Raw genomic sequence first — 16841 nt, forward strand, 5'->3', positions numbered from 1 at the left:
CTACTTTTTCTTATGCAATGGACACAAAATTCATGATTAGAAATCATTTTAATCATGTGATGATAAAGATAATATCCATAAAGAGACAAATTGATCACACAACTGCATAACAGATAACCCTCAAACCTCAAGGATAGAATGTCCTTACAGCAACATGCAACTAACAAAAGTGACACTTAAATATGAGGACCAAGGAATTAAGCTTGCAGCATTCAACTGTCAAACTACCTCATAAATTTGGAGGTCTATCAAACTAATTATCTTTCATATGTCATGGTATTTACTCAAAATCTATCGGTATAACATTCGACGAACCGCTTGTAATTTGGTTCTGAAGAACTGAAGATAGAAGCTAAAATTTGAATCAATGTGTGATTCAATTAAATGTACTTCATGGCTCAGAACTAAGCATGGACAGTATCATTAAGATTAAGGGTTGCTCTTACATGAAAGTTCCATTTCCTATAAAATACAACAACTTTGAAACCTTTCTAGTGATGAATCAGAAGTTAGTGAAGCTTTTCCACTGAGAAGCTATTTATTATTGAGAAAGCAAAAGCAGATAAGATATTTATGACCAAAAGAAGGAAGATATATAAAGGGTCTTGCTAACCAACACTAGTTAAGAAACCAATGATATAAAATCTTCATTGAAAAATATAGTGCATTCAATATTCTGAAATTTGAAAAGTATTATTCACTAACAAAAGCTTTCTATTTGTTGATTCCAGTGCCTTGACATTTGACATATACTAAAATATATTATCAATTGGCATCATGTCATGGCAACTTTATTGTTTGAGGCTTTGAGCAACCTTCTATGTGGTGCAAATTGACAGATTAATGGTCCACTCTAGCATTCAGAATATTAAGCAGTTGTCACTTTTACTATCTATGCATTATTTTATAATATTCACTAAAGATGAGCTTTGTGATCATAGCATGGACCACTAAATATATTATGGCATTTAAGCTCTCAGATTTGCCTCAAAAGTCATCACGTGGAGCTACAAAGAGCCTCTAAGGTATTAAACTTGAAAGATGCCTGTAAAAAATGTGTCTGGAAGTCATATTCTAGTGTCTCATATCTTCATCATAGAAGAAAATAAGTAAGGTATATTTGTTCCTAGTTAGAAGAAGAATAGGACCTAACATAGCTGATTTATAATTCTGACAGCAAATTCTTTCCACTGGGTTAATAATAAGGGATTCAGATTGTTGTTTTGGATTGATGGAGAACATGTTGGCCTCCTTCGTAAAATAATAGCAGAGAAAGTATATCATCATTAGTCCTTTCTAAAGAAGTTACAAGAGGAGTTGAGATGCTCAACAAATCCATGAATATGCAGTATTATTTTTATTTGAAAGTTTAATAATGATATAACTAACATATGAATGATATACTTTTCCACTCTTGATATATATATATATATTTAACTCTCTTTTTTTATGGAATGACTCTTGTAGTCATTTTTTATGTTCACACAAATAAAAACTCTTCAAATTTACTTGCCCATAAAGTGAGAAAATAGAGGCACGTGTTTTTGCTTTAAGGACACACTCACTTTCAAAGTGTGGTGCATCCTTATGAATATACCAGAGAAAAAGGAGACATGTCAATTCCCTTTATTTATTTGTCCCAACAGGGACTGACAGCTCAATTAGTTTAGATAGTTAAAGGCTTCAGCAATATTGGCAATTTTTATTATAGAATGGACATTTTCCCCACTAAGGCCACAAACAATCAAAATAGAGCACAAGAATACAAATAAAGTTAACAGATCCACATACCTATCTCATTCAATGATAAATACTTATGGGCTCCATACAGTACATAATTAGATATATGTCCAAATACAAGTATAACAATCATCTCATAGCTGTAGTTTTGATCAAAAATTGACCTTCATCAAAGAAATAAAACCAGAGATAACAAAGTTTGTAAAACCATTGTATTTTGGACAAAAAAATTGCATTGTAACTTGTAAGAGTCAAACAAGGTAAGACACCAAGAGAATGAATATGATAACAGCACCCAGCAGTACAAGAGTGGAAGTAACTCCCTAATAGGTAGCTCCTCAGATTTCTTTATTGAGATACTATCTAGTATGGACAGTAGATAAAGAAAAATTGAAAAGGGCACATCATATTCATGTGTATATACAAAACATGACCATTCAAGTAAGTTCTGCTCATATAGAGGGGTCACAATACTAATACAAGAGGAATGCACACCAAGCAAAATGATTAATCATCCTTGTGATCTTTACAAGGTCTGGTTTCAAAACCACCACCAACCTTCTTCTCCAGTGTGTAAGGCATGTAGGTACCCAAGATTTTATCCCACATAACAAAGAATGGCTGTGAGTAGTTGTACTTGTTGCCGAAGAGCTGATGGTGAACATCGTGGTAAGCAGAATTGTTGTTGAAAAATATATGGAAAAGGTTCCCAGGGAGCCATAAACCACAGTGATCATCGACAGTTTTAATGGTGGCAAAGGAGAAGAAGAAGATAGAGATTCGGGGACTCATGCCAGAGATGAGGAAAGATAAGGCCCCACCGATGGTGTCGAGAATAAGCCCCTCCAAAGGGTGATTGTACAGAGCTCCAAACGAATAGGGCACAATGAGTCTGTGGTGTTGAGAATGGATATGCTTGTATAGGAACTTGTTGTGATGCATGTATCTGTGCATAAAGTACTGCCATGTGTCGATTACCAGCATAGCAATAACAAATTGCCTCGCTGAAACAAGAAGGGAAACATTCTGATTTGTATCTTGGCTGTCATTTCCAGTCACCTGCACAGTAACCAATACCAAATTAGAATTTTATCAGCCACATCTGACCATAACTCTACAATGCTTCAGAATATCAAATACAAAATGTACAAGTAGATCAGTCAATTCCACAATACAATTTTTCATAAAAATCAGGTTCACAACACTCCATATCTAGTAAACAATGCAAACCTCTTGATTCAAAAAAGTCAATGTTACTAACAATTCACATCTTTTATTCTTCTTTTTATAAAGAAAGAATAACTCACAGCAAACTTAGGCACAAACAACAAGATTTTCATTTCCGACAATTATGTAGCTCGCTGCATCTGAAAAGTGGCAATAGAAGCCATGATCATTTACTTATTCCATGCCTTCTAGAACAACTCCTTTTTGTCTTTATCAAAGAAACAAAGATTTCAAAATTCATATAGCAGCTGTCTAAACAAAATCTTGTTTCGTACCCATTAAGAACTGTGAACCAACTGGTTAAAATGAAAGAGCCATATTTGCACTAATGATTTTAATCTACAAGGTCCCTATGCAGTCACATCTAGCTAACATTGAGACTCCTCTCTTGTTTAGCTAACATTTGGTGTAAAGCATATGGCTTTTTTTGTGGGTTTTCACAGATATTTTAAGAGACTGGACAACTTTGCTCCAGTGACTTCCCATTCTTCTTCGTTGTTTTGTATCATGCCTTATGATAAGCCTCCTTTTCCTCACATATTTGTAACGTTTCTTCTATCAAAGTGAATTTATTCCTTTATTTATAAAGGTCTAGAAACAAAAGAAAGAAAAAAGAATTGCAAGCATGCAATACTTCTGAGTCTGTTTAAATAGTCAACTCCCTTGGTTTCAGAATTCAACCCCCCACTGAAATAACAATGTCTCAATTATTCTGTGGGGTCACATTTTTTTCATCAGAGGAACAGAGCCCTATAAGTATATCCACCAAAATCATATTTTTTTAATATCCCTGAGAACCCAAAAGAAATATAAAAAGGAATCCAAATGTCCTGTTTAGTCGGGCGAAGCAGGAGGCACCAAATTTGAAACTGCATTGGCACCCTGAGCTCTAATTTCCTTTTGGAGGGGAAGAAGCTTATTATGGGTTTATAATTGTTGGAAATGAACAATTATTTTGGGTTTAAATGCACCACTGAGGAGTGAATATAACAAGGGTGATTCTACGATAAAATTTATTAAGTTCGAGACATGATTATGATAAGTAATTTTTAGTGCCAAAATCCCCCTCCTTGCCCCGACCTCCAACCCCTACCCTACTACCCCAAGTCCCCAACCACCTCAGCCCCAACACCACACTGGATAAGAACCCCCATCACAAGCCACCGCAGCCATACCACCCTGTCATAACATGGGTCACACTCCATTAACAGATGCCGTATCACTGCCCCATCACCAGATCTGTTATATGGAAGTACATGACTTATCTAATTTCTAAAAATATATCTTAATGGAACCATGTTTGACCTTTGTTCACAAATACAATGCCAGTATGCCACTTGAAAAAACACCAATTCCTAACCACAGGGTGGGAGCCTTGTAAACTGGGTCGCCCTTACTGTTTGATTGTACATTTCTATACAGTACATCCTCCGTATCCGTGCTCTGGCTTTTAAAGTTATCCTACCTCATAACAGTGGGTATTGGTACCATTACCCATATGCATGCAACTTAAGGATTAAGTGATGAACTGACATGTTAAATAGCAACAAAACTACAAAAGCTTATTAGAACCTGCAACTTCAAAATACCAAACAAAACAACTCATAGGTTGCACTAAATTCTAAACAACTTAGCAAGGCATACTCATATGTGGAAAACACTTTGAATCTTTGATTGTTGTCTACAGCCAAATTAGACAGTGTATTGGAAATATGAATCTCAAAATCTGTTTTGGTAATATAAACTGGCCCAATTATTAATCATCGTATGATTAATCACTCATCTAAAAAGGAAAGCTGGAATCAAAAATAGAAACTTTTTTTCACCTTAAAAACCTACCGCAAATAAGAGGGTTGCAACCACAGCCTGAACTACTTGTTGGAGAAGAACTCCTTTAACCACAGCACCTTTTGACGCCAAATTCTTTTCATCTTCTTCTTGCTTTGTGTGTAACCGATAATTCTCAGAAAACAAACCCAGAACAACATAAATCCCTGAATAAATCCAGTAAACTACTATTGGGGCAAAAGTTCCTAACAACTCATCAGAAATCGTCAAATCCATCACCACCCCGCAAAATAAAAATCAAACCTTTTTGTTATTTGATTCAACTAAAACCCACCAACACAAAATTTGAATGAAATTGAGATAGGCCAGAAGAAGAAAATTGGGAATAAAAGAGGAAACCCTAACCCTTTATGAGAAGATTAAGAAAACCTGAAAAATAAACCTCTCACTCCTATTATTCCTCCAACCCCTTATGTTAAATAATTGAAAAAATCAAATCAATTATATAGTGGGTGAAGGAAGATTTCAAAAAGGGATCATCGGAGGAGAGAGAAGAAGATGTTGAAAATTAAATACCTCGTAGGTTCGAAACTCTTGATGGAAAAAGACGGCGAAAAATGTTCCGTTATCATGTGTAAAAGGGTGTACGATGTTATCGTGTGCCTCCTATGTGTTGCTCAGTTTTTGGATTTGGAAATGGGCGAAGAACGGTAGTTATTGGATGGAAGAGAGAGTGTAACGTGGTTGCGGTTGTAGGGGAATGCAACAGAGAATAGTTTAGTTTATAATAAGTTAATAAACGACGCCGAATTTGACGAAAACAAAGGAAGCAACTTGTTTTGATATGAAGCTGTTATTATCTATGGACGGGGCCGTTAGAGTTGACCAACGGTCATTTTATGACTTTGTCTAGAATATATATATAATAATATATTATGAAAGTGAAAGAGAAGATAGAAGAAGTGCTTTTTTCTTGGTAATTTCTTAAATAGGGAACTTTTGATTTTTGAAACTTCAAGTACAAGATTTGGTATTGCTATGTGTGAGGAAATTGGAATGGAATTTATGGTAAGATGTTAGTTATTATCAAATTATTTCACAAGCATCTATGTAAAATTTTGAAAATAAATAAAGTCAAAGCTGTATATGGGATAAGATTATAATAGTTGACAATTCATCATATTATTTATTGTTAATTATTATAGAATTTTAATAAAAAATAAGATTAAATATTCATTCTGGACTTAAAAAAATTATGAGTACGTTTTTGAAAAACCAGGAAAAATCAACATGACTTATTCATTTTATTGAGATCTCGAATGTTAAGTCAAATTAATGAACTTTAACATTCTTATGACACTTTTGTCAACATCATAACCTATTTTAACAAATATTTCTTATTTTGAGTTTCAGTTTTTACCATTTATGGTAAGAAATAAGAGTAAAAAAATGTTGTTAAAATATTTAATTATTTATGATTATTTTATACACTGAATGAGTTTTCACCTTTTAAAATAAAGGTAGCTTTACATTTTTTGGATTATTTATACTAAAGAAACTTCAATCTATGGTAAAAAAATCATAAAAAATGAACTTCAATATCGGGTAAAATCATAAATAGATAAATATAAAGAAGCTTTAATATCAAGTAAGTGGAGCTTAAAAATACAATTGCCTTTTGAAGTGAAATTGTATTATATTAGAGTAAATACTTATTTTAGATGTTTTTTATTTTTATCAGTTTGTTCTCTCAAAAAATGAAAAACACAATTCAAAAGTTTCATATGTTGCTCAAATTATCTTTTTTAACATATTTTACAACATCTGATATAAACTAATTTGACTATAGAAATAATTAATTTTACTCACATTTAAAAAATTTGGAAATTATTTTTATTTTAAATTTTTTAAATGACCAGACTAATAAAATTAAAAAACATCATGAACTAAAATGAGTATTTAGTGATTATATTATTAAATTTCAAGTTCATCAAAAAAAACTCATACTAACATATAAGAAAAGTATATAACGTAATAATAGCCTTAAAAGACGCTTTAATATCTTGCTTTGGTGTTGATTGCCACAAATATAGTTCTGATATTTCAAAACTTAACTAATAAATAAAACAGTAACTCATAAATAAAACATATGATAAATATCTAATTTCTTCAAAGAGAGTTACTTTTTTTTTTTGCACCCGTGGAAGAAGTTGAGAATGGTTGTGTGGCAAGTTTAGCACTTTTGAACACAAAAAATAAGATTCTCAAAGCAACTTAAAGTTGGTATAGATTGTTTTTTACCATTTTGGGTTTATAAAAAAATTATATTTCCCTTATTTATTTTGGTGAATTGATTTAGTTTTTCCACTTTTTAATCTCAATTACTATAATCATAAATGAATATAATCATACTCTAGAAAAACAATCTATAATAAACACTTATAATTATAATAGACACAGATTCTAATCTTCCATTTTAGAATTATTTTTTTTAATGTTAACCCAACAAAGAAGACAGATGTACATGAATGAACGATTATTGTTCATTTGTAATGCTTTGAACAAAAGGCTAATCATAAACCAATTATTGTTAGATACCAAACTTTTTTATGTAAAGCAACTTTTTTTATTTTTATATTTATTTATTATATTCGCTTGCATAAGAAACAACGTCAATTATCACATTTCCAGCTACGTTAACAACATTATCTAATACGCATCCAGTTATATAGATTAATAATTCAAACAGACACATGGTCAATTGAATTTTTTAAAATAAAGTCATATAGGAATAAAGTCATAGCCTATATATATTGTATATAAAAGAGACGATGGAGTCCACTAGTTAGGATTTGACGTAGTATATAGATTATGCAATATAAATTACGTTTACCTAAGTCAAATCCTCATCGTTTTTCCTGTTGTATATTATGTTCAGTCACAATTCTATTTTCGATATGTCAAAAATTTGGAACTCCTATCCCTTTTTTTTTACTTTAATGTTAATATTCATTTTTTCTTCGACCTAATAATTTCAAACTTCATGCTATAGTTGTCCAAATACAAAATTACATTTTCTTTCATATATATATATATATATATATAAAAAAGTTTCTTCTCCCAACAATAATCATATTGATAATATTTTATTTCCAAATGATAAATTATATGATAATTAATACCACTTACAGTCATTTCAGTGATGATTATACTAGAGATTAACAACCAGATAATGATACATCTGTTGAACAGTTCAAACGTGGTTTCTGGTTTCCTATCTTTGTGTATACTGTTAAAAGTAGTGTCATTTCAGTTATGTTTTTTACTGTATATATATACTCGTGTAATTCAGTGTTCACATGAAGAGAATATTGTTCCCTGTATGGCATCTAGAGCCATAATTTTTTCCTCTCATATCTGCACTTCCTGTTCTTCATGCAACTTCAAATCCTTCCCTGTTGACTCTAGCAAATACTACAAGCTCCAACCTCAATCTTCAAATACTACTCATTAACATCAAACTCCATAGAGACAACTATTCCCTATTGAGATCTACAACTATTTCTGCCACCAACAATCATTCTAGTGATTCACTTCCTCTAATTGATGAATTTTGTCATTAGTAAAAAAAAATCCCATCAATAATAATCATTTCATGGTGGTTATACCAAAAGATTTCACAAATACAACATATTTGTGATGATTTTACAGATTCCCATAATTGAATAACAAACTAAAAACTTATTAAACTTTAGTTTGAGGAAACATGTTAGATAGTAGAGCATTATCATACCTAAAATTAAACTAGTTTCATTTTATTTAAATTTATTTATAATTATATTTATTTGAATTAGTATATTTTATCTCGAAATAGTAACTATTTGTAACAATTTCTATATATATAATAAATTGTTTTAACTAACTCATGTAAGAGTTTCCTTGCAGTAAAACTTCTGGTTGATATTTTTTATCTATCACAATCACATATAACCCACTTGAATCTAATGTTTTATCTCATCAATTTCCCACCATCACCTTTTGAAACCAAAACCAGTGAAAATTAAAAGGAATGCCAATGTGTAGAGTTCTTGATATAAACTTTAAAAAAAATTCAGAAAGGAATGCCAATGTGTACAGAGTTCTTGATATAAACTTCAAAAAAAAAAAGAACCCCAGTATGCAAGATCAATCAACCAGGGCAGTTCTATTCTGTTTTTCTAGGGAACAGATCTATTATTTTAACATAAAGTTGATGCTAATCTTTCCTATTGTAATGAGCTTCCTCCAAAATCATCTTTCATCACAAAATGGGACCATAAATAATAAAGAACATCTCAAATAGCCTCTAACTTCTTGGTGTCAGGGGCTTCCTTGAAAAAGCGGAGGCTAGTCTGTGTGGTTCGCTTGCAAGCTGCTATATAAAGTAAACAAAAAGGTCAACTGTCTTTCTTTGACTCAGTAATTGAATGAGACTAAAATGCTATAACTGTTTCAACTTTCAATACCTTTTGTTTTGTTCTCTTCATTGGATGCAAGCACAGAAGATTTCCACTTCTCATAATCACCCTTTTCCATTTGCTTACGTTTTTTATAACTTGAAAGCTAGAAATACAATGAATATTAGTTGAATTCCATACTCAGCATTTAAGACTTCAATATTCATAAAATTGGAAGTAAATAAAGTAATAGAAGGATCAAATGGAGGGTCATATGTAGGGAACCAAATTGGGGAATATATATCTAGAGTACACACTTTTGGATCACACGTTTGTACTTAGAATTTAGAGATATTAAATTATTTGTACATTCTAAAATGAAATTATATTCTAGATGAATCAAATGGCAGTTATCTGTGGCCAAAGAGAGAGGACATCCTACAATGAACAAATGCACTGCAAATGCTCATAACTAGGGAGAACATGAACAATGAAAATTAAGCCAAACCTTGTGTGGGCTATTAAGTAACAAATTTAGATTATCCTCCATGTCAAAGACACACTTGTCATAATTCCTCAGTCAGTGTGATATAACTAAGAATCTAATACTTACAGTGACTTGGAAGAAAATTTAAAGAAAAAGTAACTAGTATCATTAATAAACATGATACAGCTTTCCAAAGACAGAGTCAATTTAATTTTAGACAGCTTCCAACATTCTAATACTAAATCAAGACAGACTTCATAGTTACAAAATTATTCAGAGAGCTATGATAAATTTGCTCCATTGAACATTGATTAAACAATAATTGAAGTATGTATATCAAAGTCAGTTAGATGCCGACTTGTAGTTAAATTTTGAGTTAAAATCTGTATCATAAATAGTGTAAAAAGCACATCTCTAGACCGAGACCCAAATTAAGAAAATAACAAATTGATACCAAAAGAAATAGTCTTGTAAGTTGTAAAGAGGTAAGTCATTAGTACCTCTGGCTCATCATCAGATAAATAGCCACCATCCTCAGGTTTCCTTTTACATGGCAATACATCAAGAAGATCTTCACAAAGAGATACAAAAGCAGGAAATAAAGGTTAAATGTCGTACTTTCAACGATACATCATACTCAGTTGCTATGCAAGATTGTCTACAAATGTGATATACCTCGATTTGACTGAACTTCTCTAGCATCTTTCTTTTCTTTAGCAACCCCAAAAACATCATGGCATAAGTCCTTCATAGTAGTAGAAACCTGCAGCAGTCAATCACAATCAATTTGAAACCATGCTCATAGGACACCAAGCTACTAAAGCAATCATACATTACATTTATCACAGAACAAAAATATATTTACACACAGCACTTACACTAGAGAATTCAGATTCAGATGTACCACAGAGTTCAATTAACTTAATCTTGTCCACTTTGAGCTGGAAAAAACGGAACGAGCAGGTTAAATACAAACAAAGGAATAGTTCATGTCAACTTCATAACTTAATGCCCTTACTTAAAGATTATTTCAAATGTACCTTGTGTTTCTTTGCACATAAATAAAAAGCAGCAGCTGTAAACACAGGGCGAGTAAAATCAGCACTTGCACGACGAGAGGCTGGCAATGAAGAAAGAAACCGATCCTTGTAACTGATCACAAAGAACATAAATCTTAGCAACATGTATACCCGAAATCAATACATAAATAAATGTGACAATTAAAATAAATAAATGAAGGATAGCATTTGAGACATAAACAGAACAAAATTAAACAAAATGTAGTCTAATATGCGTTCTTAACCAAAATGCTTTCAATTAAACATATACTATAAAGATATCCTGCAAACTCTGTCAAATTGATAACATAAGGTTTATCAATCCAATTAGCACAAAACATAAGGAGAACTTACAGTTTGAGACCATCACGAACAAACGGGATGATTCGAACACAACCGAATTGAATTGCTAATTCTCTAACATCGAGCTTAACCCTGCATCAGAAAACAAACATCCATCAACATTTCACTCAAAAAGTAAAGTAAAACAAAAAATACCCAATTGGGGAAATCATAAATTAATATGCAAAGGAAAAATTGGAAAGAAAAAACTCACTTGACTCCGAGGCCATTGTGGAGAGAATTGTAAGATCTAATATAAGCCCTTTCAGACATTCCACTCAATTTCACAGCACAAGATCGATCAAAGAGTGTTCCAAGCCTAAACAATGAGTAAAAAGTTAGCATCATCAAACCCCATAAGGATATTAAAGATCCATATTGAAAGCTTCAAAATCATTCAAAACTCAACTCGCAAACAAACATAAAACAAATCAAACTAACAAATAAATAAATAAAAAATAGAAGTACCTGGTGGCAGCAATTTCCAAACAAATAACTGCTTTGGCAACTTCACCCTGTCCAAATGAGTTAAAAAAAATTAAAATCATTCCAAGTTGAAATGTGAAAATTGAAATGCAATAAAACTTACAACTCCAATAGCAGAACAATCAAACTGAAGATCAGAAAGTCGACGTAGTTCCGCAGCTTTTCGAATCACAAGTTTGGAATCTGAGAGACCAAGCTTCTTTGCAATCTGTGGTAGATCCATTAAGATTATTGTTATGTTTCAAGAACTCGATACAATATGAATCGGTGAAGAAATAATAATGAAAAATGAATATAGTGAGAATATTGAGCAGGAAGAAAAGGATATTTATGATAATTTATTTCCTTCATGGATTCGTTTTTTTTTTATAGAGCCAAAAAATTTACCCGCAAAATTTTGGCGCCATGATGAAAATGTTTATATCCTTTTCGGTTTTAAGCGCCGCAACTGTTTGCCAACCAGTGCATGTGTATCCGATAGCAAAGATCACGCGAATCTTATTTTTTTTCATATAAAACTATCATTTAAGGGAATTATTTAGTAGACAAATAAGTAAGTCAATTTTTGTAATATAAATTAGGCACATCTTGATATATTTCCTTTAGTTGTTTTTATAATATTTTTTTTTTTTGCTTTCTGTTTGTATCATGTGTATTAGGGAATGGGATTATATTGAATAAATTTTGCCAATAGTTTGATTTGATTTTTTAAAATTATTCTCATTTATACTATATACAAAGCCAAAACATGGTGTAACCACCACTATGATATAATTTATATATTCCTATTTTGCCTTTCAATTTTTTAATTTAAAAAAATCATATAATCCTATATAATCACCTCAAACACATTAATTATATTTACTTTATATATAATATAAAGTAAATATAATACAAGAAAAACATTTTAATTCTACAAAACGAAGTGTATAAAAATTAATTATTTAGTACTTTAAAATAAGAACGTGACCGGCAGACACTCGACAGATACAAAGTCTATGTCGTATACTAGAAATAATTGATTTGATTTTCTAAAATTGTTCTCATTAATTTAATTCAAATTATCTTTTCAATCCAGTTAGATAGTGATTATTCTTTTTAATAATTATTCTAAGAATATTATCAATTAAATGCATAAAACTTTATAAAAAGGACTATAGAGAATATTAAGTTCATTATTTTATAATACTGAATTATTTTTTTGTTTCCTTAATAATGTTCTTATAACACTTGTTAATAATATTCACCGAAACTACCTTTTAATTCTAAAGGTAGCTGAATATTTCTAGTCCTAACTTGTTAAACTATAGTTGTTTGATAAAACTAGCTATAATTTAAAAAGTAACTAAATATATTTACAACTTTTATCTAATTATTTATTAATTAAATAATTATCAATTAAATTTATTATATAGATGAATTATTTAAATTGAAATTTTAAATTCTTTATTTTAATATATTATTTCATTTTTTTGTTTTATTTTAATATGCTTTAGTCTTTTTGAGTGTCTTTTATTTTTGAAAATATAATTAAGTTGTTTAAGTTTATAGTATTCTTCCTTTATTGATACTATACATTATTAAAATAATATAATATATAAATAATTTATGCATTTTTCTAATATTCAAATACAAGAAAAGTTTATGCATCATAATAAATTTAATGTGAAAATAATTTATACATCATAAAATTACTATGGTTTTTAGTTAGGGTAACTATGTAATTTGTTAATTTTATAACCGTAATATTGGTAGACAAATTATTGAAAACTATTTTCATTTTTTAAAAGTTACTTCTAATAGCTTTCAAACCCTACAAACAACTTTTTTACAATTACAATCTCCCTTCAATTTTAGTTATCAACAACTCTAATAGCTTATTGTGTGAGTAAAAAAATTATAAACTACATATTTGTTGTCATGCGCTTTGTGCCATTCCATGTACCATAGATTTATTATTGGTTAGAAAAATATTTAATAATTAAATTTTAACTTAAATATATTTTTTCTAACCAAACACATGTTCATGGGATAAAGAATGACACAAACTGTAAGACAACAGATGTGTACCCACCAAATAATATCATAATGTCTACACCATACATATGTACCTAGCATGTATCTATGAGTACCAAAATGAATTTTGAACTTTAATTATATATTGTATATTTTGTTTTTGTTAATACACATAGATATAATTATTACATAAATAATAATAATATAAAGTTGTCATTACAATTTAATCAATAAAATTAATTAAGAAATAATAATAAAACAATATATAATTTCATAGTGTTAAGATTTATGATAAATAACATATTAATTTAAAAAATGATATACAGGTATGTGTGGAGTGGTTGTGATGCTTGCCCACACTCATATCGTATTATTGTGGTATTCATTACTATTAGTTTTATAGATACTTATATTTTTATCATTCCTAATTATTATTGACTTATTGCATTACAAACTGTTTGAATTTGATGAAGTAGAGGTAAAAGAAGAGAGAGAATTGTGAGAAACAATGAGTAACGTGTTTGAAGAGAAAGAAGAAATAGAATAAGGAAAGAAAAGTATTTTGTTTTGTATTGATAATTGATAAATGTACAATAGGCACAAACTCTTTATTTATAAGAGTAGAAAACAAAGTTGTAATGTATTTGGAGAGAAAAGAGGGTAAGATACATTATGAAGTAAAGCAGAAAAAAGGCCTAGATACATTATGAAGTAAAACAGTTACACTAAAACTCAACTACACTAATATTTCCCCTAAATTTGGAGCCACTATGATCACGTTGAGCAGTACATAGATCGGTCACATGAAGTTTATCTCGAAGAAGAATAAATCTGGAAGTAGAGTGAGGTTTTGTGAGGACATCTCCAACTTGAAGCTCATAGGAAACATGCTCGACAAGTAACTACTTGTTGATTACCCTTTATCTGACCCAAAAAAGGTCAACCTCAATATGTTTGGTCCTAGAGTGCACAACTGGATTTCTAGAAAGTAAGACAATGCTCATATTATCACAATAAACAACTGGAATAGAGGTCTTAAATTGTAATTCTTGAAGAAGACTTTGGATCCAGATCATCTCACTAGCAGCAAGAGTCAAGCTGCGATATTCTGCTTCAACTGTGGACTAGGAAACTCCTTCTTGCTTCTTAGACCACCAGGAAACCAAATTAGGACCTAGATAAACATAAGCCCTAGAAGAAGATTTTCGATCATCGAAGTCAGAGGCCCAATCTGTATCACAGTAAGTGTAAAGAGAGATAGAACGATGAAGAGATGTTGGTCTTAAAAGTAGACCATGAGTAATAGTTCCTTGTAGATATTGCAAAATCTACTTTAAAGCTTTCCAATGTTTCTCTTGAGGTTGAGAAAGAAACTGACAAACCTTACTGATACTAAAGAAATCTTTGGTCTGGTAATCGTGATATATTGTAAAGCCCCAGCAAGAGACCGAAACAATTTACCATCCTCTAAGAAATTGCTCTCACACCTAGTAAGCTTGCATGCTCTAACCATAGGTGTAGGTAGACTATTCATATTATCCATATGAAATTTTTGTATTAAGTCCTCAATGTATTTGGATTGAGTAAGAAGAAGAGACCCATTCTAAAGCTTTAGAATTTCAATGCCCAAAAAATAATTCAAAGCACCAAGATCTTTAAGAGCAAAAACAAGATTTATCTTTTCAATAAGTTGTTTGATCAAAGCAGGAGAAGTACCCGTGATTATGATATCATCAACATAACACAACACAAACAATTTGTGTGTGAAGTAGTCAAGAGAAATAGAGAGTGATCACATCTGCACTTCCGGAAACCAAAGGACAAGAGTCTACATGTTAGTTTATCTAACCAGACCTTGGAAGCTTGTTTGAGACCATAGATAGCCTTGTTCAACTTGCAAACTAATGTGTTTTTTGAGGTCTCAAGCCCCTCTAGTTGTTGCATGTATACCACCTCCTCAAGAACTCCAATAAGAAAAGCATTATTGACATCAATTTTTTGAACATCCCATTCATAGGTTAGAGCTAAGGTTAACACGACCCTCACAAAGATTGGTCTTACAACAAGAGAAAATGTCTCATTGTAGTCAAATCCAGATTTTTGATGAAAGCCCTTAAAAACCAATTGTGCTTTGTACTTGTTAATGGTACCATCAGGGTTTTCTTTGACATTGAACACCCATTTGCACTCAATAGCTTCTCTATTCTCAGGTAAAGGAACCAAACTCCAAGTGTCATTTTTCATTATAGCATCAAATTCGGTTTCCATAGCACTTCGCCACTCAGGAAGAGATAAGGTAACCTTTTCTGACTTCGACTCAACATAGGCAGCAAGAGCACTAGGAAACAACAAAGTCCTATAGTGAACAATTTTTGAGCATCAAATGAGAATTAACATGCAACACCTGACTAGGACCAAGATCCAATGAAGGCTGAGATATACAAGGAGATGAGGAAAGACTGGGAGACTGGTGAGAGGGAGCAGTAGAGGATGAAGTGGGGTTGAAAGTAGTAGCTGAAGTATAGGAAAGAGCTAGGGTACTCAAAGGAGAAGATTGAGACACCACTAAAAGAGGTATACACACGATACTACTAGACTGTCAGTTGGGTGTAGGAATGGGAGTAACAGTGAAAGGAAACTTCGTTTTGTTGAAGACAATATCGCGAGAATCATACATTCAACCCTTAGAAGAGAGACACTTATATCCTTTGTGATGTGAAGAATACCCTAGAAAAGTACACTCTTTTGACCTATATTGCAAATTGTGTTTGGCATAAGGTCTTGAATAAGAAAAACATGAGCAACCAAAAACTTTTAGAAAAGCATAGTCATGAGGGGATTTATATAGACACGTATAAGGCACATCCCCCTTAATAGACTGGCTGGGAATTCTATTGATGAGATAGACAATAGTGTCAAAGGCATACTCTCATATTCTAAGGGAAGGGAAGCTTGAGCAAGCAATGTTAGTCCTATTTCAATAATATGTCGATGTTTCTTTTCGACGACCCCATTTTGATGATGAGTGTGTGGACATATAATTCTGTGATAAACACTGAGAGATTTTAAAAGAGAAGCAAAAGGACGAAACCTTCAGGACTAGTAGGACTAGTAGTACTAGAAGCAGAAGAGGACAATGAGACTGGAAGTTGTAGATCGGTGAAGACATACAACCTTCAGGACCGAGTGTTCCCTTTAGAAGTAAGGTACCATCAACCTGAGATTTTACACAACAATAGTGAGAATGGAATTCAAAATAAA

At 31.5% G+C, this 16841-nt stretch overlaps 2 protein-coding genes across 4 annotated transcripts; both read right to left on the reverse strand.

Moving 5' to 3' along the window:
- Positions 1–2004: 2004 nt before the first annotated feature.
- On the reverse strand, positions 2005–5351 carry LOC109340230 (sphinganine C4-monooxygenase 1-like). Its single transcript, XM_019577858.1, has 2 exons — positions 4807–5351; positions 2005–2799 (listed from the first exon to the last, which is right to left on the reverse strand). The coding sequence occupies exons 1-2, from the start codon at positions 5029–5031 to the stop codon at positions 2248–2250; spliced, it is 777 nt and encodes a 258-aa protein (XP_019433403.1). The 5' UTR covers positions 5032–5351; the 3' UTR covers positions 2005–2247.
- Positions 5352–8822: 3471 nt separating this feature from the next.
- On the reverse strand, positions 8823–11883 carry LOC109340229 (origin of replication complex subunit 6-like). 3 transcript variants are annotated; one of them, XM_019577855.1, is made up of 11 exons: positions 11668–11883; positions 11547–11593; positions 11293–11397; positions 11091–11171; positions 10719–10830; positions 10557–10619; positions 10354–10441; positions 10179–10249; positions 9261–9357; positions 9074–9169; positions 8823–8975 (listed from the first exon to the last, which is right to left on the reverse strand). In XM_019577855.1, the coding sequence occupies exons 1-10, from the start codon at positions 11785–11787 to the stop codon at positions 9090–9092; spliced, it is 864 nt and encodes a 287-aa protein (XP_019433400.1). In that variant the 5' UTR covers positions 11788–11883; the 3' UTR covers positions 8823–8975; positions 9074–9089. The 3 variants fall into 3 exon arrangements, with proteins under 3 accessions (XP_019433400.1, XP_019433401.1, XP_019433399.1); XM_019577856.1 differs by lacking the exon at positions 8823–8975 and having other exon boundaries at positions 9072–9166; XM_019577854.1 differs by lacking the exon at positions 8823–8975 and having other exon boundaries at positions 9072–9169.
- Positions 11884–16841: the final 4958 nt, after the last annotated feature.

The sequence above is a fragment of the Lupinus angustifolius genome, unplaced genomic scaffold (genome assembly GCF_001865875.1).
Source record: "Lupinus angustifolius cultivar Tanjil unplaced genomic scaffold, LupAngTanjil_v1.0 Scaffold_150_39, whole genome shotgun sequence".
Classification (NCBI taxonomy): Eukaryota; Viridiplantae; Streptophyta; class Magnoliopsida; order Fabales; family Fabaceae; genus Lupinus; species Lupinus angustifolius.